The sequence below is a fragment of the Miscanthus floridulus genome, chromosome 1 (assembly GCF_019320115.1).
Source record: "Miscanthus floridulus cultivar M001 chromosome 1, ASM1932011v1, whole genome shotgun sequence".
Taxonomy (NCBI): Eukaryota; Viridiplantae; Streptophyta; class Magnoliopsida; order Poales; family Poaceae; genus Miscanthus; species Miscanthus floridulus.
The window spans coordinates 168,610,989-168,636,074 of record NC_089580.1 but is presented as its reverse complement, the minus strand read 5'-3'; the positions used below and the strand labels follow the sequence as shown (position 1 = coordinate 168,636,074).

Below are 25,086 nucleotides of genomic sequence, written 5' to 3'. Positions count from 1 at the left end.
CAATATGCTCAACAAGAGAACTAATATCCCTAAAAGCATTGAGTACATAAATTGACCAAGATAGAAAGTTTGAACCATCATTTTGGAGAAGCACCAACTCCAACTCAATAGGCGTCGACATCCTTTTCTCATGGCGATGAAGCTTTAGATGAGAACCTTGCTCTGATACCAATTGAAAGGACCTAGGATGCCACCTAGAGGGGGGGTGGATAAGTGTTTCTGAAAATTAACACCATTAAATGTGGAAACAAATAGAAAAAGGATTTTTTAAAATGGAAACTTCAAATTAAAGAGTAGTATCACCCCTCACAAGTTAGCCACAGAGTAAACAAGGTATACAAAATATATCTAGAAGTTACAACCCTGCAACACAGTTAGAACAGAGAATAAATATTTTTAGCACAGATAGAAAATACCTAACGTGTCCGGTATACATAATTTCTGCAGAGCAGCCCCAAACTTGCTCCTTTTAATTTCTATCTTCAAGCCAAATTATAGGTATCTACTAGAGATAACAATATACACAGAGAACCTACATAAGAGCTGGAGCAACACAAATATCAAATAAAATATAAATTGAGACATGATATTTATTTTACCGAAGTTCGAACTCATTCGAGTCCTACTCTCCGTTGAGGGGGCAGTGGGCGACACAGCGAAGGTCAGCCCTAGAGGGTACCACAAAGGTCACTCTATTTGGAGTCTTTTCCAACTCCTTTTTCTCCTTCCACTAGTTGATTCTGAGGCGACGAAATCGACCGTTACAAACTTTCCGAGACACCACAATCTCTCGGGTGCTCTCCGGTGACGCCTAACCGTCTAGGACCGAAGATCCAAAAGTAACAAATACAAATCATGAAATAGACAATATGCACAAGCGCTCAAGTGGTGGCTTTCTCTCTTTTTCAAATTTTCTCTTAACCCACAAATGGATTTTGTGATTTGGATCACACACTCACTAAGAGAGGGTTTGGGAGAGTTGGCAAGGCTCAAAAACATGTATGTGTATCAGCAGAATCAGCAGCCTCCAAAGGTGGAGGCTTAGGATATTTATAGCCCCTTAGAAAAACTAGCCATTTTATAGTCATTGCCATACCAAACACGTCCAGTATGCATACCAAATATGACTTACACTGCGCCAATGGTAACAGAGTTACAGTGACGTTATGAGGCATCGGAACTCCCGATGAATGCCGAAACTCCCGACCCTTAGGACATTTGAAAACTATGGTAACTGAGTTAAAGTATGTGAGGTGTTGAAACTCCTGACTCATGCCAGAACTTCCAACCATCGGAACTCCCGACTCATGTCAAAACTTCTGACCCTCATGGCATTTGAAAACTAGTCGTTAGCCTCTGGTCGTCCATACCAGACACGTCCGGTATGACCACCACAGTGAACTCTCCAAGTTAGTTAAGCGCGAGATGTTGGAACTCCCGACCATTGAAACTCTGGACCCACATCGAAACTCCCGATGAACCAACCCGAGATCAACAATATTACCATTGCTGGGCAAATACCAGACACGTCCGGTATCAATACCGTCCGGTTTTGCTAGACCAGCAAAAATAGGTTAGCTCTTTTGTCTCTCAAACACTCAAAACTCATATAGGTTGGCTTGAGCACTTATGAAACATTATCTATCAACATGGTGCATCCCTCTTAATAGTACGATATTCTTATTAACTTAAATTTAAAAGTATAACAAATTTAAACCTTTTGAGTTCATCTCATTCAACTGAAGCCATGTATTCCAATCTTCATCAAGTGAGGGTGCCAACATGTTGATATTGATCCTTTTTATTTGAGCACGTGACTTGATTCCATTCACTAAATATGAATAACTCCAAATGCATCAAGTCACCTCTAACACTTTGTCCAACATAGATTTGATCATCCACATCAATATGACCATCATAGCTTGATTAGTACCTCAACTAAATGCAAGTACTTTCTTCTTCAGCCTAACTAGGTTCTTTGGCCGCTAAGCCGTCGCTTGCCCTTCACCCTTGCTTAGTACCTTGAAGCCTTTCCTTGCTATCTTCACCATCTCAAGCCATCAAGTCACATCTTGTGTTGAATCATCCATTCATTTGTATTGTTATCTTTTTTATTTCAATTTAGCAAGCTTCAAATATGAAACCATTCTATATGCAATTCCTCATGTCTCATCAACTAATTTTTATTGGGCTTGCTTTCATATAGTATATGGAAATCCCACAATAAATAAGCCTTTGTATGAATTCTATTTGCATTGTTGTCTTATGCTTGAACTAGATTGTTTATACAATAACATATCATTTTGGCTTTCATTAAGTACCTGTGAGATAACCTATTACCTATCCACACTTAGCAAATGGGTTAGACCTTTAATCACGTTGTCATTCAATCATCCAAAATCCACTAAAGGGCTAGATGCACTTTCAGTATCCGATCGGACGTCCGGGTGCCAACAATTCCAAATCCGAAATAGAGAATGTTTATATTTAGATATCCAATTAAAAAAGATTGTTAGAGTGTTTTTACCAAAATCTCTATTTCTACAAATTAAAAAGGATATAAAGATCTATTAGAGCTGCTATAAAGGCTGACTGCTGTTGCACGTTGTGTAGCGGTAAAGAATAATCATGATTTTTTCCAATTTAACCCAACTAGTTGGGCGACCCGTGGAATTGCATGGGTTGTATGAATAACTCTTGTGCAACTTGAAATTGTCAAGTCTTTATATGACTAGCAAATATGCACGTGCGACACGCAAGTGTGTATGAAAATCTATTCAAGTGCAATGAGAATACTAATTGAATTCTTGATATGTCAATTGTTATATATATCATCAACAATTTTTTAAATATAAAAATATCATAGTTAATTACATAGTCCGATAAAATCTCAATCTATTATCTACAATTGGAAATCATGTCGTCTAACAAAACCTGTTAATTTGTACACGAAGAAAAAAGACATATCTTAGAGCATCTCCGATGGTTAAAAAACAGTTGGTAAATCAATGAGTTTTCCAAGTGGCTAAAGAAATATTGAGAGCATATTTGTTGAGTTTCTTCAATAGTTTCCAAAATCTTGCTCCTAACATATAGAAGACAATTTTGCATCAGGGATCCTAGACTATTTTCTAAATCACCCAAACTATTTTAATCTTTCTTTCTCTCTTGTATATTTACATTGAGAACCCCTATCCTACTTTTTATTCTTTCCCACACATCCTTGGCCCATCGACAGACATGCCTACATTTTGGCACAATCAGGTCTATTTTCCCAAGTGAGGAAAGATTGAGAGGTGAGGTTGGGAGTGGTTGGAGAGTAGTTTTTTTAATCTTGCCAAAAAAATTAAGATTAGCAGTGGGTTTTAGAAACTCTTGGAAATGCTCTTACTATGGATAGCTTGGACCAGCAAAGAAAATAGGACTGGGATAGTAAATGGAACCCAAATTTTGTTCGGAGGATAGTAAATCTTTTTCCCATCAATAGAGGTTTAAGGAAACATCGATATTCTTTTAAAAAAATTATATCCAGATAATTAAATTAACTCTTTTCTTCTGGTCTCCACAGGCTCACGGGGACAAATCCCAACTGCAAGATACAATACCTTCCTCACACTAGGTCGGTGGATAATTGCTTGGCGAAGATCACTAGAGTTTGTGATGAGCAATAAGGCGGCCTCAGTCAAACTATTTCTCATGGAACCTAGTAAACAACACTTATTATTGTTTGTTGATGAAACACTTTTTGTATTGGCATGCTTTGCTATGGTGTGAGCCTCCTGTGACAAGTTTCTATGTCAGTTGCCTTCTCCTGAACCCATGTCCTCGCTTTGCCTCATAATCACAAATAAGCCTCCAACTTGTAAATGATTGTAACATCAGAAATTGAGAAGCCAATGAATTGGTATTTACATCTTCTTAGGTTTGTTTGGTTTGAGTATGTTTGGTTTGAGTATGTTTGGTTTGATGCTAAAGTTGGTCAAAACAATTTGGCTGCTCAAAAAACTTGACTGATGTTTGATTCTAACTCAATATGTGACCGACCCATAAAAATTTGGCTCCCGCTACCAAGTGCCAACACAGGATCTGATGTGGGCAAGCTGTGACCCCGATTTAGCTCGGATAGCCAATCCGAGATGACATGGCATGCACTCGTTATTTTGCACATGGTTTGAATTTTTTTAATTACCAAACTTAAGAAATGTTTTAATATTTACTAAACCATATATTTATTTTATATACTTTTTCACCAGGTTATTCTTTGTCGAAGAAAATGTAATGACAAGTGGAAACTACATGTCATAGTCACAACTCAAGAAAAATTAGACTTGACTACCATCAAAACACCAATTTTCCATATATTCCCGTCATTTTTACATGATGATCACAAACCAAACAATATAACTTTGTAACGTAATTTTGGCAATATACCCATGTCAGGCCATGATAAAAAACACGCCCTTGTCCTAAACGGATCACAAGTTTACGACACAACGCGAAAAAAGTCTACATAACCCCCACAACTATTAAGGGTTGACTACTTCACCCCCCAAACTATAAAACCGGATTTTCTACCCCTGAACTTTTCAAAACCGGTCAAATAACCCCCCCTAAGCAGTTTTGGACGGTGGTTTTGTCTTTTTCTTTTTTATTTATTTCCACTAAATCTTTGAAAAATCATAGTAAATCACATAAAATCATAAAATGAAAAATTCAATTTTGTTGGACTCCGCATGAGTAGATCTACATAATGAACATATAATACGGTATGCTTTAATACAAAGTTTTTGCTGTAGCTTTAGATCTATGCTTTTTTATAATTAATTAGAATAATTCATAGTTGCAGCTTCTATGGTCCAATTATGATGATATTTTTATGGTGGGCTAATTATTGTATGCTTGAGTTGTAGTAAAAATTTTATACTAACTGGATCATGTATATCTTATGATTAGGTTTATTTAGGTTTATGCTTGTTAAATCTATGTTTTATCTATAACTAAGTTATACATGATCAAATGAGTATTAAATTTTTACTATAGTTCAAGCATACAATAACTAGCCCACTATAAAAATTTCACCACAATTGGACTATAGAAGTTGTAGCTATGAATTATTCCAATTAATTATAAAAAAGCATAGATCTAAAGCTATAGCAAAAACTGTGCACTAAAGCATACCATATTATATGTTCACTGTGTAGATCTACTCACGTAAAGTCCAACAAAATTGGATTTTCTATTTTATGTTTTTTTATTTACTATGATTTTTCAAAGATTCAGCGAAAATAAATAAATAAAAAAGACAAAACCACCGTCACTGTGGTAAAATCACCGTTCAAAATTAACTGTGGGGTTATTTAATCGATTTTGGTAAATTCAGGGGTAGAAAATCGGGGGTTACCTAGACTTTTTTTTCACACAAGGCTCACAGACTGCCCAAACAGCAAACGGGCTAGGAACTAGAAAAGCCCACAACATCGGGCCTTGGCCCACGAAGAGGGAGCCTGCCTAATAGGCCTCACGTCGTCACGTCGTCACGTGCCCGCCCCTCTTCAGCCCCACTCCTCGTCTCGTAGTCGCCTACCCTTCCCAAGTCCCAACTCCCAAGCCGCATTAGCGGACGCCATCTAACCCTAGCCACTGCGGTCCCGTCTCTTCCCTCGGCGGCGGCGGCTGCCGCATCGGCGTCAGCGAAGATGTCGGGCGGCTTCTTCAGGGTAAGTCACAGAGCTCGTTTCCCCGATCTACCTAGCGCGCGCTTCGTCTGGTCGCCGTTGTTCTCGTCGGATCTGTTACTGAGAGAGGCCGTGCCGTGTTTTTTTTTTCGCAGGGGACGTCCGCTGACCAGGACACGCGCTTCTCCAACAAGCAAGCCAAGCTGCTCAAGACGCAGAAATTCGCACCCGAGCTTGACCATCTGGTTAGTTCATTCTTTCACTCATACCCTTCGTTTCTCAATTATGCTGTATTGAGCGCAGAATACTTAAGGGATATATATAGCTGTTGTCTGCAAGGGCTTCCTCTGATTTGGTGATTTTGTGCTTGGGGTTGGTGATAGGTGGATACGTCAAAGGTCAAGATGGACGTGATGAAGCCCTGGATTGCCAAGCGGGTCACTGAGCTCCTTGGGTTCGAGGACGAGGTTCTCATCAACTTCATCTATGGCCTCCTCGAGGAGAAGGTATTTATTCAAGTCCAGCAATGTTGCTTGTTAATACTGTCCTTATTGAATTCTGCATGCATATTGCCCGGCATGTATCAAATTTGATTGAATTTGGTCTTTGAAATTGAAAAGCAGTAAGAAACCTGCACGTAGGGCACGCCGAGATAGGGCTGATTTAGTCTAATCAGCTTGACTACTGTAGCTCAGAAACTACAGAGCAGCCATTTTGTGGTCTAGCTCAGGAATTGGAACTGAAATACGGCTTGGTATTATGTTTTAGTTCAGGAGTTAAATCAAACCTGAGAATCTTACCAATCATGTGAAGATAATACTGTCGAATTTCTGGTCTCACTAAGTTCCAACTATGACTTAGTTGTCTTGTAGCCACACAATGTCCCATGTTGTGTCTTGGAACAGTTGCTTGTGCCTGATGACAAATCTATCTTTCTGTTGGGAGGTTGTATTTCTGACTGATCTGGGGGTCCAATATTGCTCAGCTGTAGAATTGGATTTTTGTTAATGTTATCTGAAGTCAAGTACAGATAGCTGGATTGTTTCTTCAAATTTTTAAAATTAATTTTCCTGTATCAAAGATGGTAGCTGATGGCAATGAGGTGTGCTTATGCCTTTGTTTTTTTAATGGCAGGAAGCGGATGGAAAGAAGATTCAGATCCAGCTGACAGGGTTCATGGAGAAGAACACAGTGAAGTTCATGAAGGAGCTCTGGAGCCTCCTCCTCAGTGCACAGCAGAATGCCAGTGGGGTGCCTCAACAGTTTCTGGATGAAAAGGAGGCTGAGATACAGCAGAAAAAGGTTTGTTTCAATAAAAATATACTAGTTTACCATCACCATATGGCTGGTCCAACATTGAATATGCTATTCTCGACTAATTCAGATAATTATGATGGGAGTTATGGCTTTTCGGTCCTTGTGTACTGCGTGACCAATAATGATAGTTCATTCATATGACAGGTTTTATATTTTTATGGACCATTTTTGTGTCAAAACTCCGTGGAGGAGTAGAACATTTTTTCTCCATTCCTTACATATGATTGTAAAGACAATCAGTTAGCTCGTATTTAGTGTTTTACTGTTTTTTTTTTAAAAATTTGTTGTTTGGTGAAACCAGAACATTTTTCATACATCGTCGAGAAATGTTAGTTATATTCCATTTTAAGAAATGTGAAAGCCTTCTACTTAACGCAGGCAGAGGATGATAGGATTGCACAGGAGATCCAAAAGAAGCGAGAGAAAGAGGGAAGGGACTCAGAACTGGAAAAGAACAAAATTACGGTGAGATATCCCTTTCTGCCAGTTTTTTATCATTGATTTTAGGTTATCAGTTATGTTGTGACACCTTGTGTTTCTGATGACATTCAGATAGCTTCTCCGATTATTTGGGTTCATATCGTTATTTACTTCAACTACTGTAGGATGGGGATGCTGGTAACTCAAGATCCTATGGTGATCCAGTTGGCTCTGCTTTAAATAGTACAAATTTCAATGCCGATGAAGAAAAAGACAATGATTTCAAGCGCAGCTTAAGACCAAAGAACAGGTCCGTTATCAGTTTCCCATAGAACCTTGTAGGCTTTCACTATGACTTTGATGCATGCTTTACATTGAATGCTATTGCTATGTGCCCATATTAAGGTAAACCAGATCCTTTTCTATCTGTATATTAACCTTTGTGTTATGAATATCTATCTTCCTTGAAATGCCCATCTGTGTATTTTGTCTGTTATTTTGTTCAGCTTATATCTGATTTATATGTAACAAAGTCACCGCCAATAAATTTTTAGTCCACTTCTTTTAGTAAACCTTTTTAGGAATGCATCAACAAATATTTTTAGAACAGTAAAATAGCAAATTGGTATTAAATAAACATACTCAATTAGAATGCCTGGATCTGGAATCTTTCTAATCTGTCATGATATTCTGGATAAAAAATGGGAAGTATCTCAACGATGTCTTCTTCTTGAGTAGCCTGATTACTAGGTGGTAGTCATCCTAGTTCTCCTTTTCTCTGTGGACCAGAAGTCCATACTAGATGACCAATCTTTATGACCTTTGGAAATTCTTCATCTTGAATCAGTGAGTAATTGTGGGCGTTGGGCCCTGATTTCGCAAATCGTAAGGATGCCACAAAAATGCTACTTGTAGTTAAGGATATTCACATGCCAAATGCAGGATTCGTGCAATCGGTTTACCAGTGTTAAGTATGAACTGGATTTCTATGACCTTATCATGGCGTTTGATTTGATTGATGTGTTACTTATAAGGTGGATATTTCTTATATCAGTATTATAAAAAGATGCTATATAATGATGTTTGTCCCTTTATTAAGTTCACGCCTTTTGTATTTAAAAAAATGAAAGTTGAGATATGTCAACTTCAGTTCTACCAAAGTGTTCAACCTAATTATTCTGTGGAGAGTAAGCAATTTTGTATGCAATAAACAGAGGCAAGCTACTCATGGGAACCTTATAGATTCTTCTTTTCCAGGGGAAGTCGCAGATCGAGGAGCATATCTTTGTCGCCACGTGGTAGGCAAAGATCTATTTCTCCCAGAAATAATTCTCGTTCTCCTCCTAGGCGTTCCCGCTCTATTGATAGACACCGTAGATCATCACGGCGTTCAACTTCACCTAGACGTTCTGTTTCTCCCCGAAGGCATTCTCCAAGAAGCACACCTTCAATTTCTAGAAGGAGATCACCTTACTCAAGGAGAGGGTCACCTTCCTTGTCAAGATATCCATCCCCATCTTCACGCCGGAGGTCTCCTCTTCGCAGAAAATCACCATCATCTGGGCCACGAAGGTCACTTTCTCCTCGCCATTGTCGTTCACCAGCTCGTGCACCAAGGAGATCACCATCTCCTACAAGTCGAAGGTCTCCTGTTCGACGCAGATTCTCACCAGGTAGACGTCCATCTCCATCCCCAGTAAGGCGCAGGCCAAGGTCCCCATCTCCAGGAAAGCGCAGGCCAAGGTCCCCATCTCCAGGAAGGCGCAGGCCAAGGTCCCCATCTCCAGCAAGGCGCAGGCCACGGTCCCCATCCCCAGGATGGCGCAGGCCACGGTCCCCATCCCCAGGAAGGCGCAGGCCACGGTCCCCATCCCCAGGAAGGCGCAGGCCACGGTCCCTGTCCCCAGGAAGGCGCAGGCCACGGTCCCCATCTCCAGGAAGCCGCAAACCATGGCCTCGATCTCCAATAAGACGTCGGTCCCCATCTCCAAAACGCCGGAGGAGATCACCAAGTTCACCGAAGACTCGTTCTGCAAATCGCCGTTCGTCTCCACAGGGAAGGAGGTAAGCTGTAGCCAGATTTCTTTTCCACCTCTCTGGAATCAGCCACCAATTGTGATATACCAAATCTTGCAGGAGTATCAGTCCGAACACTATCAGGAGTCCTAATCGTTCTCGCAGGAATTTAAGTAGAGATATCGAGAAAGAAACAAATGGCATCCCTTCCATGAAAGACAGAGATGTGCACCCAAGGTAATATGCATGGTTTTATTTAGAGACAAGCTTCCCTTACGGCCAATATTACCTATGGAACAAAAAATAATATTGTAGATATGTTCTTTACCTGTATCCAGAAAACTATCAACTTACAACCTCTTTTTTTTTTATCATAGGGGACAAGAGCAAAAATCAGATGATGATAATGATAGGGATGGTGCAAGGATTGGTGGTCATCATTCCCCAGATTCTGAGCATAGATTGTCAAAATCCTTGAGGTCTCCTAACTATGAAGAAAGGAACTCCACACGTGATAGGTGTGTATTTCTACATTGTGTTGTACATGCTTTTGTCCATATTCTTTTCCCCACAGATTAGAGAACATATTTTGATGCAGAGAGGTTCATATTCTATTTGGCAGCTCTTTCAAGAACTCAGGCAAACCTATACCTAGTCAGGGCAGCACAGATACAAGTGGAGATGAAGAAGGCAGTCGTGCTAGGTTGGTGCCATATTTTCCTGTATTGCACTTGCAAACTTTTATAGCATTTCTGAATATACTGTTTCTCTTTTCTTGTTTGTTTCTTGTTTCAGAGAGAATGCCCGGAAAGCAAATTCAGCTCGTAGGAAAACAAAGGATTTCTCGGCAGGTCTGCAACTTAAGAATATCGGTGCTGGTGACTCAAGCCCTAGAGAAAAATCTCCATTCAGTTTACGACAGAGGTTGGATTCATTTTCTTAAACGCTTTTAGTTCTTGAGACAAAATTGGATGGTTGCTAGATTCGAATGCGCTCCTTGCCCACTGGATAACACTACTTCCCTGCTACTGTACAGTACAGCACCTTTATTCGTTTTTTTCCATTGAAAATTGAATTGAATACTTGTAGATAAATTTCAGATGAGGGTGTATGCTTTGATATAGTTATTTTCAACCATTTCGAGTAGAAGGGCATTTGTCTGAAAAGTTTTATACTGACCAAGTAAACACCTATTATTTTGGTAGCGGTGGCAATTTTTATGGCTATATAATTCACTTAGTAACTATGATGATGTCAGTCATAATTTATGTGTAATCTAGTTGAACACATTTGCATCTCTATCAGAAAGCATCATCTTGCTGCAGCACAATGTGCATCCTCTCAGCAATTTTATGATATTGTTTTCTGTTCTCCAGTGGCAAGGGTGTCCAGAAGAAACACCCTGATCAACTGTCAGAATCATCAGAAGACGAGTTTGTTGGTAGAAGAACAAAGCGTCAAACTGATTCTCCTGAAGAACCTCGTGGGAAACAGCGTTCCCCTACTAAAATTGAAAATGATGAGTCAAAGGATGGTAGAAACAGTGAGCTTGTCATGAGAGGTTTGCGTGATGAGTCTGATGATGCTATTGATGCAAAGAAATATTTATCTAAAGTCAATGAGGACTCCCACTCGGAAGATGGAAGTCCTTTGAAAAAAACTAAGAAAATAACGTATGGTAATAGCCACATTGATTCCGGTAGTTCAGGGTCTGAAGAACCTGACAAACATAGATCCCACTCTGAGAAGCGAAGGCACAAGAAAGCTCATAAGCATAGGAAACAGTATGATGGTAGTTCTGAGTCTGATTCTGAGCCAGATGGCAAAGAGGCAAAGAGGAGAAGGAAGGAAGAGAAGAGGCTAAGAAAAGAGGAAAGACGTCGAAGACGTGAAGAGCGACACCGCAGAAGGGCGGAACGCCATGCCAGCAAACAAAAATTAAAGAACACTGATACTGCTACTGTGCCTTCAGACTCTGAGAAGGATCGGGATTCTGATTCAGATGTTGCTGTTAGGAAAAGAGGTTCTCATGCTGGCAGAGAAGAGTCTGATCAAAAGAAACTAGAAATTGAACTTCGCGAGAAGGCCCTTGAATCTCTTAGAGCAAAGAAAGCCATCAACAACTAGCCTGAGAAATTCCTTGCGACACATTTGAATTTTTATTTTCAAGAGTTTATCTCAATGTTATGGAAGTGTGCTTATATGATACCTATTTAATGTTCTGTGTGTTTACGTGGCAGTTGATCTGAGGATTCCTGAGCTGTTTCCTTGATGCTGCTGCATTCAGGCTTAGCAGCCAGTTATCTGGTAATGTTTGCTTCTACAGATTTGTACGAACCATAACCCTGAAAAGGATATGTTTATGTTATGTGTGCATTTGCTTCCCTTTTTTTCATTAGTGTGAACTTATATTCTGATAAGTTTCTTTACTAGTGTATGATGTTGTGTTGTCGTGCACGCTGTTAAAATATAATCTTGCACAATTATCTTTACACTACTCATTTATTGGAAAAGTAACAACAATTAAGGCCTAGTACTGAATTTGAATGTGGAAGGGCAGGCCTGGTGCAAGCGGTAGACTCTTACCGCCTGTGACCGGAAGGTCCCGTGTTCGAGTCGCGGTCTCCTCGCATTGCACAGGCGAGGGTAAGGCTTGCCACTGACACCCTTCCCCAGACCCCGCACAGAGCGGGAGCTCTCTGCACTGGGTACGCCCCTTTACTTAATTTGAATGTGGGCATAGTTGCCATGCGCTTGCTGTGCAATGGTACCTGCTTATTTAATTTTTCCACTTCTGTGGACACTTTGCTGCTGTGTATACTGTGTCACTTTGTTGATTTGAATTTGGGTTATTGGCAGATTAGCACCATGTGCACAAGCTTTTTATGTTCTTCAGGATGATATGATCAACGCCTCAACAAAAACAAGTTGGTAACATATTGATTGGAAAATCTGCTAAAGCATTCCTTCTTACCAGTTGTTTGGTCGGTGCTGCTTAGTTTCAGGTTTGTGCAACAGTCAATATATCTGATTACGAGGTTCTTACCAGCAAAATATTCCAAGCAGTTAATAATTTGCAATGCCTAGGGTGCTAGACTGCTAGTCATCATTATTTTTCAGTAACTTATTTCTAATGTTGACTGAAGAAAAAGATACCCTGTGCCACATTCTTTCACATATATTGAATCAGCAAACCAGCTGGTGATTTGAGTTACAATTAGTATTTGCAGAAATCATCTTCCACCTAAGATGAAATGTTACAGTTGTAGCATAAGAGAATTTTAATGGGCTCTAGGTTTAGTCCACAAACTTAGGCTATACTTGCTGTTTCAATGATACTCTAACCAGTGTTGAGAAGGAAAAAAAAAACAGTGGGAATTCCATGTTCTCCTTGGGTCAGTGTCCTGTGTTGACTTAGGTTATGCATGCAATTTTTATTGATTTTGGTAATTCTGTGTTCTTATTTGTTCTAGTAATTGTATACCCAATTGAGAGAATTTGAAATATCCCAAAGTGAAAATAAATATGACCTCATAGGAGCAGCCGCTAGGCCTGCTGAAAAATTTCTAATTTAGTGTGAAATGACAAATTGTAAGTAGCCACACATGTTTGACGACAATGCCGCTAGCCGCTAGCACGGTGGTGGTTTCATAGCGTGTCATGAGAACCGGGCAAAGGGATAGTTGAGCAACTCAAGCGAATTGCTCTACCTGACTAATAAAGATAGAAGGGAGAAGGTTGTGAAGGTGGCCTCGGTATCCACACATCTGGTTGGAGGACCGACCTGTATTTTTACAAGTGTAGGCTAGTCCTGGAGAGCCTGTTAAGGGTGCTAGCTCTAGCTCATACCCCGGGGTGATCATCACCACCTGCACCTCACATCTCAGCACAGTGGAGCTGGTCATGGAGAGCCTGTTAAGGGCGCTAACTCTAGCTCATAACCCAGGGTGATCATCACCACCTGCACCTCACATCTCAGCATTGGAACGTGTAACCTGCATGCTGTCCAAGTCCTCGCCTTACCACCTTGGAATGTTTCATCTCCAGTGTTCCTCAGTAATGTTATCGTACCATCTACATAGTTTTTACGGCGGCGTGGCGAGGCGCGGCGACCCACCACTTTCACACCTTTACAGCGTCTATGACGTGCGGCGTGGCGACGCCATACACACATCGGCGTGGCGAATACATACATTATAGTCTAGGATATTAGGAAATTATATTGACAAATGGTAATGCAAATGTAGCTTAAAAGGTATAGTCTACAATATTAGCAAATCAAAATAGCAATGTAAATGTAGCACAAAAGACAGAGAACTCTCTCATCTCTCAAACTTCCAAATCTCTCATCTCTCAAAAGTCGTCCAATGCAAACTCATCGAGATCGTTAGAAGCATCCACGTTCTCTCCACCATCTTGAGTCTTGACCAATCAAATCAAGACCTTCACTACTTCACTACTTCAGCATAACAGGTCTGTTCTCTGTTCTTGAGCAAAGTGCATAACAGAGTAGAGACTAGAGAGCTTCACTACTTCACTACTTCACCAAATCACCACTTCACTACTCGCTTGTGCAGCAAACTAGAGGCTAGAGAGCTTCAACAGTCAGCACGCTACTTCACCAGACCAGAACAGTGGAACACTAGCCAATGCTTAACGAGACCACTTCACCGATGAGGCGATGACCGATCAGCAGCTCAGCACTTCAACTCACAAGAACAGAGTAGAGACGAGAGAGAGAGAGAGTACCTGGCGGGCGCTGAAGCTTGAGGGCCGGCGGCTCGGGAGATCCAGGCGGGGGTGGCCGGCTCGGGCTCGGGCGAGGCCGACGGAGGGCGAAGCGGACGGATTTCCAGGCGGGGGCGGGCGGAGGGCGACCGTCCCGGCGGCCGACGGCGGCGGCGGCTCGGAGGGCTGCTTGCGGTTGCGTCTCGGGCTCGGTCTCGGAGGGCTCCAATCGGTGACTCGGTCTATTCAGGTACCCTCACGGCCTCACCCTCACCCTCACCGTCTATTGCGCCCACCACAACGCACAAAGGCGCCACAGGACGCCAAATCGGCGCCACGGCGCTATGGTGGATGCCATACACGCCGGAGCCGTGGCGTTGCCGTGGCGAGAGCCAGAAAAACACCACGGCGATATGGCGACGATATGGCGTCGGTATAGCGACGCCTTAACAACTATGACCGTCTATTTCTGGCACCTTCCCACAGTACTCGAAAGCCTTTTGTACACCTAGCATTAGTGCCGAAAGTCTACCAGCTCAGTGGGAGTTTTCAATTCTGGATCAACAAGGCCAAGTAGCCATTGCCCGTCTCAAAAGATTATACGAGTGCTTCATTTTGCTTTAAACCTACATTCCCTACAGAAGCACTCTGACTACAGAGCAATCAATAAAACGGGTATGCGACAGAATGAATATAGGTTGTTTTTGAAGGTTTCTAAGCAAAGGATTTCGAGGAACTACATCTGAAGCTTGTGGTGTTGACCTGATGTCGAGCCCTTATCTATTCAGAAGATGTCTAGTGAAATTTTGAATGTCACTGCATATTCTATTTCGATGGATAATGCAAAACTGAGTTGAATAAATAAGGTCGATTGATGACATAAATTGGATGCTAATGCACTTCTTTTCTATATAACTGGTAGAGCTTTGGAGCTCGTCCAATTCTTAAGGGGTAGATAAATCATGCTTTCACTTGCTCATTGTGTCTGGGTCACTTCATCCTTGATGTTGGCTCGTAAGTGTGACGTGCGCTTGTTCCCTTCGCTAAGATGTTTGGGATGTAGCATGCTACTGACATGCTTTACACTGCGTCTTGCATAGACTTGCATATCTAAGTAATTTTGAGGTGCTGTGACCTTATCTTGGGTTGTGTGGACAAAATATTTAGTTGCTTTGGTTGGTTGTGGACAATCTGCTTCTGATTGCTATTTTTGTTACCAAAATTCAGTTTATGGGGCAAAAGAATTATTTGATGAGACACTAAATTTCTGGCGTGCTGTCATGTTAACTCACTGGAGGGTAATTGGAACTTAGTTCCCACTAGTCGCCAGTGGGCCAACAGTAGCAACCAGTGGAATCTGAGTTCGAATGACAAAGTTGTATGCCTGCTGCACATGGCTTCGCATGAGATTGCTCCTTTAGAAAATGATTCTTTACATTGAGTTTAAGTTAATAGTGCAATCCTATGCAGAATCCAACTTTTTTTTATATAAGTTCAGTGTTCCAATTTATCTGTATGACCAGTTTCTATGTATTTACATTATACATCACTTTATGGATGCCAAATGTTTCCCTTCAACGGTTCAACCTATTTATTTACCCATTTACCAAAGGTGTATTCGTGCATGGTCGTCCTTCTCAAATTCTTGTTTGGTCCTTGTCAAAGTTACATGTGTTTTTCATTGACTCGCAATGTTAACAATATATGCCCTGTTCGCTTGGCTGATAAGTCTTGGTTGAAAGTACTGTTGGTTGATTTGTTGTGAGAGAAAAATATTGTTCGTTGGCTGAAAAAGTACGGCTTATAAGCCAAACGAACACGGCGATAATATGCGGGATTTAATAGTTTATATTAAGTCTCACATTTCAGCATATTTTAGTATATACCTTTGGACATTCCTCTTCTAGTGCGCAAGACTGTTGTGACTGGTGCTGTTTGTATGACTATGTCAAAGCTTGTATGGCTTTTGTGATCTCAACGTAACACTAGACTGTTTGCCTATGCATAACTAGCATGGTCGGAGTCGTTTAGTTTGCAATACTGTTATTTTGGCGCGCTTACCAGGTCATTAAATTATAGCTATCGAGTTTACTGCATATGCGTCAACGCATATATGATTATTCTTTTTATCTATTTAAAAACGTGGAGGCTACTAAACACAGGAGATGAGGCTGGTGAGCTAAATATGACTTCAGTTTTTCCTGAAGGGAAAGGGTGAGGAGTGTCACGTGGATAGGCTCAGTGGTTGAGATTTCGTTGATAGTGAAGCGTGACGATCTGTACGCGAAGCGATCGTCAGTATGATCGCAGAGGCTTTGCTTTCTCTGTTCCCATGGGCCATGGCTTCGCCATTGTATATGGATATCCCTTTATACATCACTAAAACCGCTCTTCGTCATTTCAAATCTACAGTTGCGCACGTCATCCACTTGCCGTTCCGATTCCAACGGATTATCAATACCGGTGTTTTGCTCTTTGCTTTCCATTCGCTGGCACCCGGTCCTGTGCTACGCGGCAGCCTTGTCCCCCTCCCCCTCAGCCCTCGCCCCGCTCGCGCGCGCTAGCCCCGTTCGGCGTCAGAGCCACACAAGCGCGGCCACGTTCTTCTGCACTCTGCAGTATGCCAAGTTGTTTGGACGGCGTCTTCTAGCACGTTCTTCTAGCACGCGATCACCGGCTACTGGGGCGGCGTCCGTCCCAGCGAGCCCGGGACGGAGCACTACCGCTCCAGCATGCAGTTCCCCAAGGTCTCGCCGGGCGTCATGGAGAACGAGCCCGGCATGAAGACCGACGTGCTCACCGTGCAGGGGCTCGGCCTCGTGCATCCGCGCACCGTGTACCGTTTCTACGACGAGCTCCACACATACCTCGCCGCCGCCGGAGCCGACGGCGTCAAGGTGGACGTGCAGTGCATCCTGGAGACGCTCGGCGCGGGCCACGGCGGCCGCGTGCAGCTCACCAGGCAGTACCACCAGGCGCTCGACGCCTCCATCGCAAAGAACTTCCCGGAGAACGGCATCATCGCCAGCATGAGCCACAACATCGACGCCCTCTACTGGTACGCGATGGGCGATGGGCGATGGGATGGCCCCCTGTTGACGTGTACGCGTCCGTCCAAGTGTCGCACGCGCGCGCTACATGGGTTCTCGGCGCCGTGGCATGGGTGGCCACTGCATGGGTGCTCTCGCACGATACACGAGACAGACAACGGTGGCCGGTCACGCGAGGAGGACGCCGGCCAGCCTCACTCTCTCCTGACAGCGCGCTGCACCGAGCTCCCGTGCGCCGGAACAGCGCGGCCCACCTGCTCCGGAGCCTTTCGCCGACCCTGGTCCCCACGCCGCCGCCGCCGCCCCACCCGCCACCGGGCCTCCCAAGGCTGGCCGCCACGAATGCCAGTGCATCCGTCGCTGTGTACCGCGCCCGCCCGTCGTCGCCCTTCAGGAGCAGCATCGCGGCCAGCACGCGTCCATGCAGTTCCACACGCTGAGCACGGCCCATGATGGCGGCGGCGCGGCCAGGAACGCCTCCACGCCCTCCCACGACGGTCCCGTTCGCGACGACGACCTCGACGGCAGGGCCAGGAACGTGCCCAACGACAGGTCGTTGGACAGGACGGCGTCGATGTCGGCGGGGAAGAACTCGACGTTGGCGAAGTGCCAGCGGTACAGCAGCTCGGACAGGTGGTAGGCTAGGTCGACTGGTCGAGCGAGCCCAGCAGCTCACCACCTCACCTTGCTGCATCTGGCCGGCCAGCCGCTGGGCCTGTGGTGCTTGCTTACTGTGCTTAGCCGCAGCCGGCCCGCAGCCCCCAGCCAGGCACGACCACAACGTGGGTCTATAGACAGAGCAGACAGAGAGAGAGAGCAGCACGTACGTGGTCGTGTATACGTACCAGCATGAGGGAGTCCGGCGAGTGGCGAATGCGGCAGAGCGGGTCGCCGAGAAGGTCCGTGAAGAGGCACATCTTGCCGCCGCCGCTCATACACCTGACCTCGCACGCGCGCTCCACCTCCTCCACGCCGGCGCGGTCGCGCGCGTCGTCGTCGTCGTACGCCCGCACCACCACGACGGCTGGCGCCTCGACCATCTCCCGGGAAGACTAGAGGCCGGCCGGAGCTCGACGGGCAAGCTAGTTCCCGGCGGTTCGGTCGCTAGCTGCCAAACGGCATGCGTGCGTGCTGGACTGCTGGTGGCCTGGCTCGTACGTGTCCCCGTCACGCCGGTCGCGCCCCATGGCTCGATCGCCACGCCATGCAGGCTGGGCTGCTTGCTCGGCCGTTCCGCTCCCGCCGTGCATGCATGCAGCGACACTGTGGACTGCCACGTCAGATTAAAAAGATAAATGAAGGGGTATGGACTAGAGATGCATCACTTCAAAAGTTTATGAACCTGAAAAGCCACTTTCGTAGTTAATGGACCTAAGTGAAACATGGGTAAAAGTTAATGGACCAACAATACATTTAACTCTTTACATTATACATCACTTTATGGATGCCAAATGTTTCCCTTCAACGGTTCAACCTATTTATTTACCCATTTACCAAAGGTGTATTCGTGCATGGTCGTTCTTCTCAAATTCTTGTTTGGTCCTTGTCAAAGTTGTCTTTGTTCTTGTTTGGTCCTTGTCAAAGTTACATGTGTTTTTCATTGACTTGCAATGTTAACAATATATGTCCTGTTCGTTTGGCTGATAATGGCTGATTTGCTGTGAGAGAAAAATATTGTTCGTTGGCTGAAAAAGTACGGCTTATAAGCCAAACGAACACGGCGATAATATGCGGGATTTAGTAGTTTATATTAAGTCTCACATTTCAGCATATCTTAGTATATACCTTTGGACATTCCTCTTTTAGTGCGCAAGACTGTTGTGACTGGTGCTGTTTGTATGACTATGTCAAAGCTTGTATGGCTTTTGTGATCTCGACGTAACACTAGACTGTTTGCCTATGCATAACTAGCATGGTCGGAGTCGTTTAGTTTGCAATACTGTTATTTTGGCGCGCTTACCAGGTCATTAAATTATAGCTATCGAGTTTACTGCATATGCGTCAACGCATATATGATTATTCTTTTTATCTATTTAAAAACGTGGAGGCTACTAAACACAGGAGATGAGGCTGGTGAGCTAAATATGACTTCAGTTTTTCCTGAAGGGAAAGGGTGAGGAGTGTCACGTGGATAGGCTCGGTGGTTGAGATTTCGTTGATAGTGAAGCGTGACGATCTGTACGCGAAGCGATCGTCAGTATGATCGCAGAGGCTTTGCTTTCTCTGTGCCCATGGGCCATGGCTTCGCCATTGTATATGGATATCCCTTTATACATCACTAAAACCGCTCTTCGTCATTTCAAATCTACGGTTGCGCACGTCATCCACTTGCCGTTCCGATTCCAACAGATTATCAATACCGGTGTTTTGCTCTTTGCTTTCCATTCGCTGGCACCCGGTCCTGTGCTACGCGGCAGCCTTGCCCCCCTCCCCCTCAGCCCTCGCCCCGCTCGCGCGCGCTAGCCCCGTTCGGCGTCAGAGCCACACAAGCGCGGCCACGTTCTTCTGCACTCTGCAGTATGGCAAGTTGTATGGACTTTTTTTTTTGGATCATCATGCCCTGTTTCGGAAGCGATAGCCGGTTGGACGGAGCAGCGGCACGGTGCAGATGCATGCACCGGGACAATTGAAGTCGCACTCGTGTCGTATGGGATGGAACCGGGCTAATCGCTCTCACAGTGCTTGGGACGTTGTTCACCATCATCATCCCGTAGTAGCTGTTGAACAAACAGACCCTGAACGTCACGAGCAACTCGCCCGCCGACCGGCAGACGCCTGGGCGCTTGGCTCGGTCATTTCATTCCTGCCTCTGCCTGCATTGACACGGACCCGAACCGTTCCTCCGACTCGGTAGTCGGATCAGTAATAACCGCGTGCGCGTCGCATGTGTCGCATTTTTCTTCATTCTGACGAGATTATTTGCGTGCGCGCCTTCTCCCCTGGCCCCTGCCAAAGACCAAAGAGAAACAGTCCGGCGTGGGGTGGGGGGAGGGGGAGGTTGGGCTGTGCCTGTGCGCGGCCATACCAGGCCGACCCCGCGTCGCGTCGCGTCCCCTCCCCGTGCCAGCACGTGGCGCCGTCCCCCCGCGTGGCGCTAGCCAAAGCCAACGGTCGGCTCGGAACGGCACAAGGCGGCCCCGCGCCTCGGTCACTGATGATCATGACGCCCGTGCAGCAGTCGCGCGCCTTCTCCGCCGTGTCCGTGGGTCGCAGATTCGCAACGGCAGCGGCAGGGGCGTACCGCGTACGCTAGTCGTGGATGCATGGAGACTGGAGGCGCGCGTCGCGCAGGCGCAGCGGTGGTGGGTCTGGAGGGAGGTGAAGTTGGCGAGGTCAAATCGGTCGGTAGAAATGTCAAGCCTAATCCGGGGGCGATCGAGCCGAGCCGGGGAGGGAGAGGGTTTAGTGTTGTGTTTTACTTCCTCAACGGGCTAGGCAAAGCGGGACGCGCGCACAGTCGTGGAGGGCCCCGGCGGCGCGACCGCCGTGCGGAACAACGTCAGGTCCGATGTGAACGCCTCCTTGTCAACAAGACGGGACAGGCATCGCCAACTTGCATCACACTTCGGAAATCAAATCAGACACATCGATCGCCCATCCATTGTAGCATGACAGAGTCACACCCACCCCTACCACCCTTTGGAGCACCAGAGAGCTGAGGTGAGGTGAGTGAGGGAGCAAGAGTTGGGTAAACGGGATATGCCTTCATCACCCCTCCACGAAATCACACGCAGCACTAGAAAGGCGAATAAGCTTCGAAACGAAGGTTCGTTCCGACCGTGTGTCTGTCTAGTTTAGTGTGTGAGACGCCGTGAGAGCGTGTGTGAGGAGACGGTGGATGGACATATATGGCATTGTTCTACGAGCATCCAAAGATTGGCGAAGAACAGGAGCGATCCGATCCCTTTCGTCTCGTGTGGGTTTCCAACGTGTAGGCAGGCAGAGACACGCGCACCCCACTCACACACCCGTCACTTCATTTCGTTTCGTTTCACCTCGCCCGGGCCCGGCTAGTGTCCGGTGGGGACCAGGGGCCAGGGCACAGTGCCGCCGTGTCGCCGTCTCCCTGTCTCCATGCCCTGGCCCTTAGCTTTAACCAAGTCCATCGGCGCTGACACAGGTAAGGTAAAGGTAATCCAGCTAGCTGCTAGCCTGCTACTACTGCTCCGTAATGAGATTAGAGCATTTCTTCCTGTCCGGGCCGGGTGAGCTGATTTGGGAAAAGGGGGAAGGAACGAATGGGGCAAGCAGTAGACCAGCAGTGGGAGAACAAGCGAAGCTCTTGACGGGACGGGGCTTTTCTTGGGGGCAGACAAGAATACAACGTTTGATTCGGAGCGGCTGGAATTTTGCTGACCCGCGAATTTCGGTCGTGTTTTCAGACTGTGCTGGGAGTATCACAAAAATGGTAAATTGAGTTGTACTACAGCACCGTTGATAGTTGTACTCGTGTGGTCTTTAAATCTAGGTAGGTAAGTTTAGAGATGTCATATCGAGTGTCACACGAGATATCGCATGAGGTGTTTGATATTAATAAAAAAATAAATTACATAATTCATCAGTAATCCGTGAGACGAATTTATTAAGCCTAATTAATTCATCGTTAGCACATGTTTATGGTAACACCACATTGTCAAATCATGAACTAATTAGGCTTAAAAAATTCATCTCGCAAATTAGTCGTAATCTGTGCAATTATTTATTTATTTAGTCTATATATTAATCATCAATATATGTGTCCAAATATCCGATATGATATAGAGTAAACTTTAGAAAAAAGAACTAAACAAGGCTAAATTATTTCTTAACACTAGGCCAATTCTTTTGCATACTGCGCCTGCCAGTAGTTGCTCTAGAAGGTTCTACTCGTACCCATATTCAATCAAAACAAACACGGGTTGGATGACTCTGTGCGTGTCTTACGTAAAGAAATTGGAGTGCCCATACATAAGCCATGTTCGCTTAATTTATAAGCCCTATTTGGTTTACCCTATATTCAGTTTGTTCGGCTTCTTTTTCAGCCAGAACGATATTTTTCTCTCACAATAATTTAGCCGGAACAGTATTTTCCAGCCAGTTTCAGCCAAGTTTCAGACCAGTGAACAGGGCCTAAGTCGTATTTTTTCAGCCAACGAACATTATTTTTCTCTCACAACAAATCAGCCAATAATACTTTCAGCCTTGGCTTATCAATCAAGCGAACAGGCACATGGGTGATGGTTTTCTGACACTTATTTCGTTTGTATGCTCCCTTCTTTTTCCACCCCTCCATTCCACCACATTTGATGAAGAATCCCTGCCCTAACCTTCGACGCATCTACCCAACACATGCAACTCGATCGACTCGTCCTATGAATTTTCTCCACCATTGGTTGGACAATCACATATATAGATGGCTTTAACACATGTCAAAAAATATCAAGCACTTATGTACTTGCTCACGGTGCATGGCGGCGAAGAACACCAGGGTGTGAAATATAGCCATAGAGGTAACAAGGCAAATACTCCGTCCAATCATTAATACATAACGTTAGGACACAGCTAAATTAGCGCAAATTTGTAGAGTACTAGTTTACTTGTGCTAATGTCATGTATATTAATGACCGGAGAAGGGTATATATGAAATGGATGTATCATCAGCACCGAGAAGTTAGATTGATCTAAGAAGCAATATACTATAAAAATGGAGCATCAAGATAAGCAAATCTCCTCACAGTAAAGTTCAAATACATGAATTCGTCATTGAAATGATTGTGATCATACTTAAGAAAAAAAGAACTGTAATGAAATATGAGAAACCAACAAAAAACATATAATGGGGTCATCTGTTCATGACAATATATATGACACTTAATTTCTTGTAGGATATATGGATCCGTTTGGATCAGCTGAACTTTTTATAAGATGCAATAGTTGGAGCTAAATAGCTTTTTATAAGCCGAGTAGTTGAATAGTTTAATTTGAGCTATAAGGTAGGCTATAAGCTAACTGGACTATTTGGATCAACAGATTTTTTTAGTAGTTAGCAACTTATTTTAGTAAAATCAAGCATAGCAGAACAAAAGAACAAAGCTTTTCTTTTGATGAAAAGAATGAAGATTGACTTATGGAACTGATTCGCTTACCTCGTTAATGCAATGCTAACTGCATATAGATTGACATGTAAGTAAACATTGACCGATTCCGATATACGCAAATAGGAATTGTACATTGATTCCACAGGCTCCAAATAGAAGAGAGCTACTAGAAGAAATGGGAAAAGATCACACATGCATGCCATGGCACATTAATTAACAGCGCGGGTAGTCGAGCTAATGTAACTAGCTAATACCTAGGGAAGAACGAAGAAGTGGAAATCTAACTGAGCAAGGTAGAGAGATATACGGCAGCAGCCGGTGCAGGTGCAGGTGCATCTAGCGCTAGCTAGAACGACGTCGGCGGTGGCCGCGTTACAGCCGCGTGCCCCCACTGGCCGAACATGTCGTGCGGCGGCGTCTGCGGGACGGCGTACATGGACGGCGGCACGACGGGACCCCCGCCGCTGCTCTGCTGCTGCTCCAGCTGCTGCGCGGCGGCGGCGCCCTCGGACGACCCGGACAGCACGGCTCCCTCCTCGGCGTCCTGCTCCAGCGGCAGCCTCTCGTAGGTGGCGTTGCCGAACGTGGCGGCGATCACCATGACGGGGCCCGACGCGATGAGCTCCCCCATGACGCTCCCGCCCACCACCTGCCCCTGCCCTCCCGCCAGGTACACGGCGAGCCCCGTGGCCCCCGGCGGCGCCGGCGCCGGGAGGAACGCCCCGGACATGGACAGTATCTCGAACCGGCCGCGCAGCGCGACGGCTGCCGCGCCGGCCCCCGCGGGCTGCCGCAGCGTGACTTTGGTGACCGCGCCGGTGCCGCTGAGCACGGAGACGCCGCGCTGGCGGCGGCGGGAGAAGCCCGCGATGGCGTCGACGATGTCGGCGCCGCTGGCGATCTCCAGCACGTGGGAGCGCATCGCGTTGGGGCTCTCCCGCGTCACCACCACGGGCGGCTTCGGCTTGTTCTTGGACCCCGGGGGCCTCCCCCGCGGCCGGCGAGGACCTGCGCCTCCCGCCGCGGCACCGGCAGGCGGGGGCGACGCGTCGTCCTCGTCGTTGTTGTTGCTGCTGTCGGGGCCCGCGTCGACGTGGGAGTGGGCGTAGCCGTGGTGGTCCTGCAGCGAGTGGCCGTCGAGGCTCCCCATCTCCTCGGCCGCCGCACTGCCGCTGGCCGGCCACCGGTTTGCCAGCCCTACTATTTTCGTAGCCGTAATGAACACGACGCGGCGAGATAATCAGGAGGCAGGCAGTCTCTCAGCTACCTAGCCAGCAAATGGTCGGGACGCGACGAAACTATAGCCGGCTTTGCTCTCCGCGGCTATTTATGCCTCTCTCTATAGAATGCACTTCTTCTCCTCGGGATTTTTCTATTCCTTCCCCTCGGGGTGTTAAATCAGAAATTACATAGAGGTGTCAGTAATAATAAAATAAATTATATAAATTCTCGGTATTACACCAAACGAATTTATTAAGCCTAATTAATTTATCATTAACACACATTTACTGTAGCACCAATTTGTCACATCATGAATTAATTAGGCTTTAAAATTTCATCTCGCAAGGTAGTCGCAATCTATGTCATTAGCTATTTTTTTTAGCCTATATTTAATACTCTATGTGTTAAATATACGATAGAACAAGGACTAAATTTAGGAAAACTAAACAAGGCCAAGGCCATATATACACAGTACGGTCAGTGGATGCCCAGTGGCTAAGCTGCTACTGTTTATCGCACTGTAGTGCCACATGTGTACGTTCGTGCGCTAAGGGGCGTTTGGTTGCGCACATGAGCCTCAAC

The 25,086-nt window shown here is 45.3% G+C and overlaps 2 protein-coding genes across 6 annotated transcripts; one reads left to right on the top strand and one right to left on the bottom strand.

The window, feature by feature from the left end:
* The first annotated feature begins 5,551 nt into the window (after nucleotides 1–5,551).
* Nucleotides 5,552–15,732, top strand: LOC136547575 (uncharacterized). Of its 5 annotated transcripts, XM_066539565.1 has the most exons (15): nucleotides 5,552–5,717; nucleotides 5,831–5,920; nucleotides 6,059–6,181; nucleotides 6,810–6,977; nucleotides 7,371–7,457; nucleotides 7,598–7,722; nucleotides 8,670–8,710; nucleotides 8,838–8,984; nucleotides 9,110–9,476; nucleotides 9,549–9,665; nucleotides 9,806–9,946; nucleotides 10,027–10,131; nucleotides 10,224–10,352; nucleotides 10,805–11,735; nucleotides 12,288–13,968. In XM_066539565.1, exons 1-14 carry the CDS (start codon nucleotides 5,697–5,699, stop codon nucleotides 11,553–11,555), a joined length of 2,412 nt encoding a protein of 803 aa, XP_066395662.1. In that variant the 5' UTR covers nucleotides 5,552–5,696; the 3' UTR covers nucleotides 11,556–11,735; nucleotides 12,288–13,968. The 5 variants fall into 5 exon arrangements, with proteins under 5 accessions (XP_066395662.1, XP_066395638.1, XP_066395629.1 ...); XM_066539541.1 differs by adding an exon at nucleotides 15,384–15,732 and having other exon boundaries at nucleotides 8,670–9,476; nucleotides 12,288–12,433; XM_066539532.1 differs by having other exon boundaries at nucleotides 8,670–9,476; nucleotides 12,288–13,959.
* Nucleotides 15,733–23,324: 7,592 nt separating this feature from the next.
* LOC136501545 (AT-hook motif nuclear-localized protein 22-like) lies at nucleotides 23,325–24,564 on the bottom strand. The gene has a single exon (XM_066497066.1). The coding sequence runs from the start codon at nucleotides 24,431–24,433 to the stop codon at nucleotides 23,630–23,632; it is 804 nt and encodes a 267-aa protein (XP_066353163.1). The 5' UTR covers nucleotides 24,434–24,564; the 3' UTR covers nucleotides 23,325–23,629.
* Between the last annotated feature and the right edge of the window lie 522 nt (nucleotides 24,565–25,086).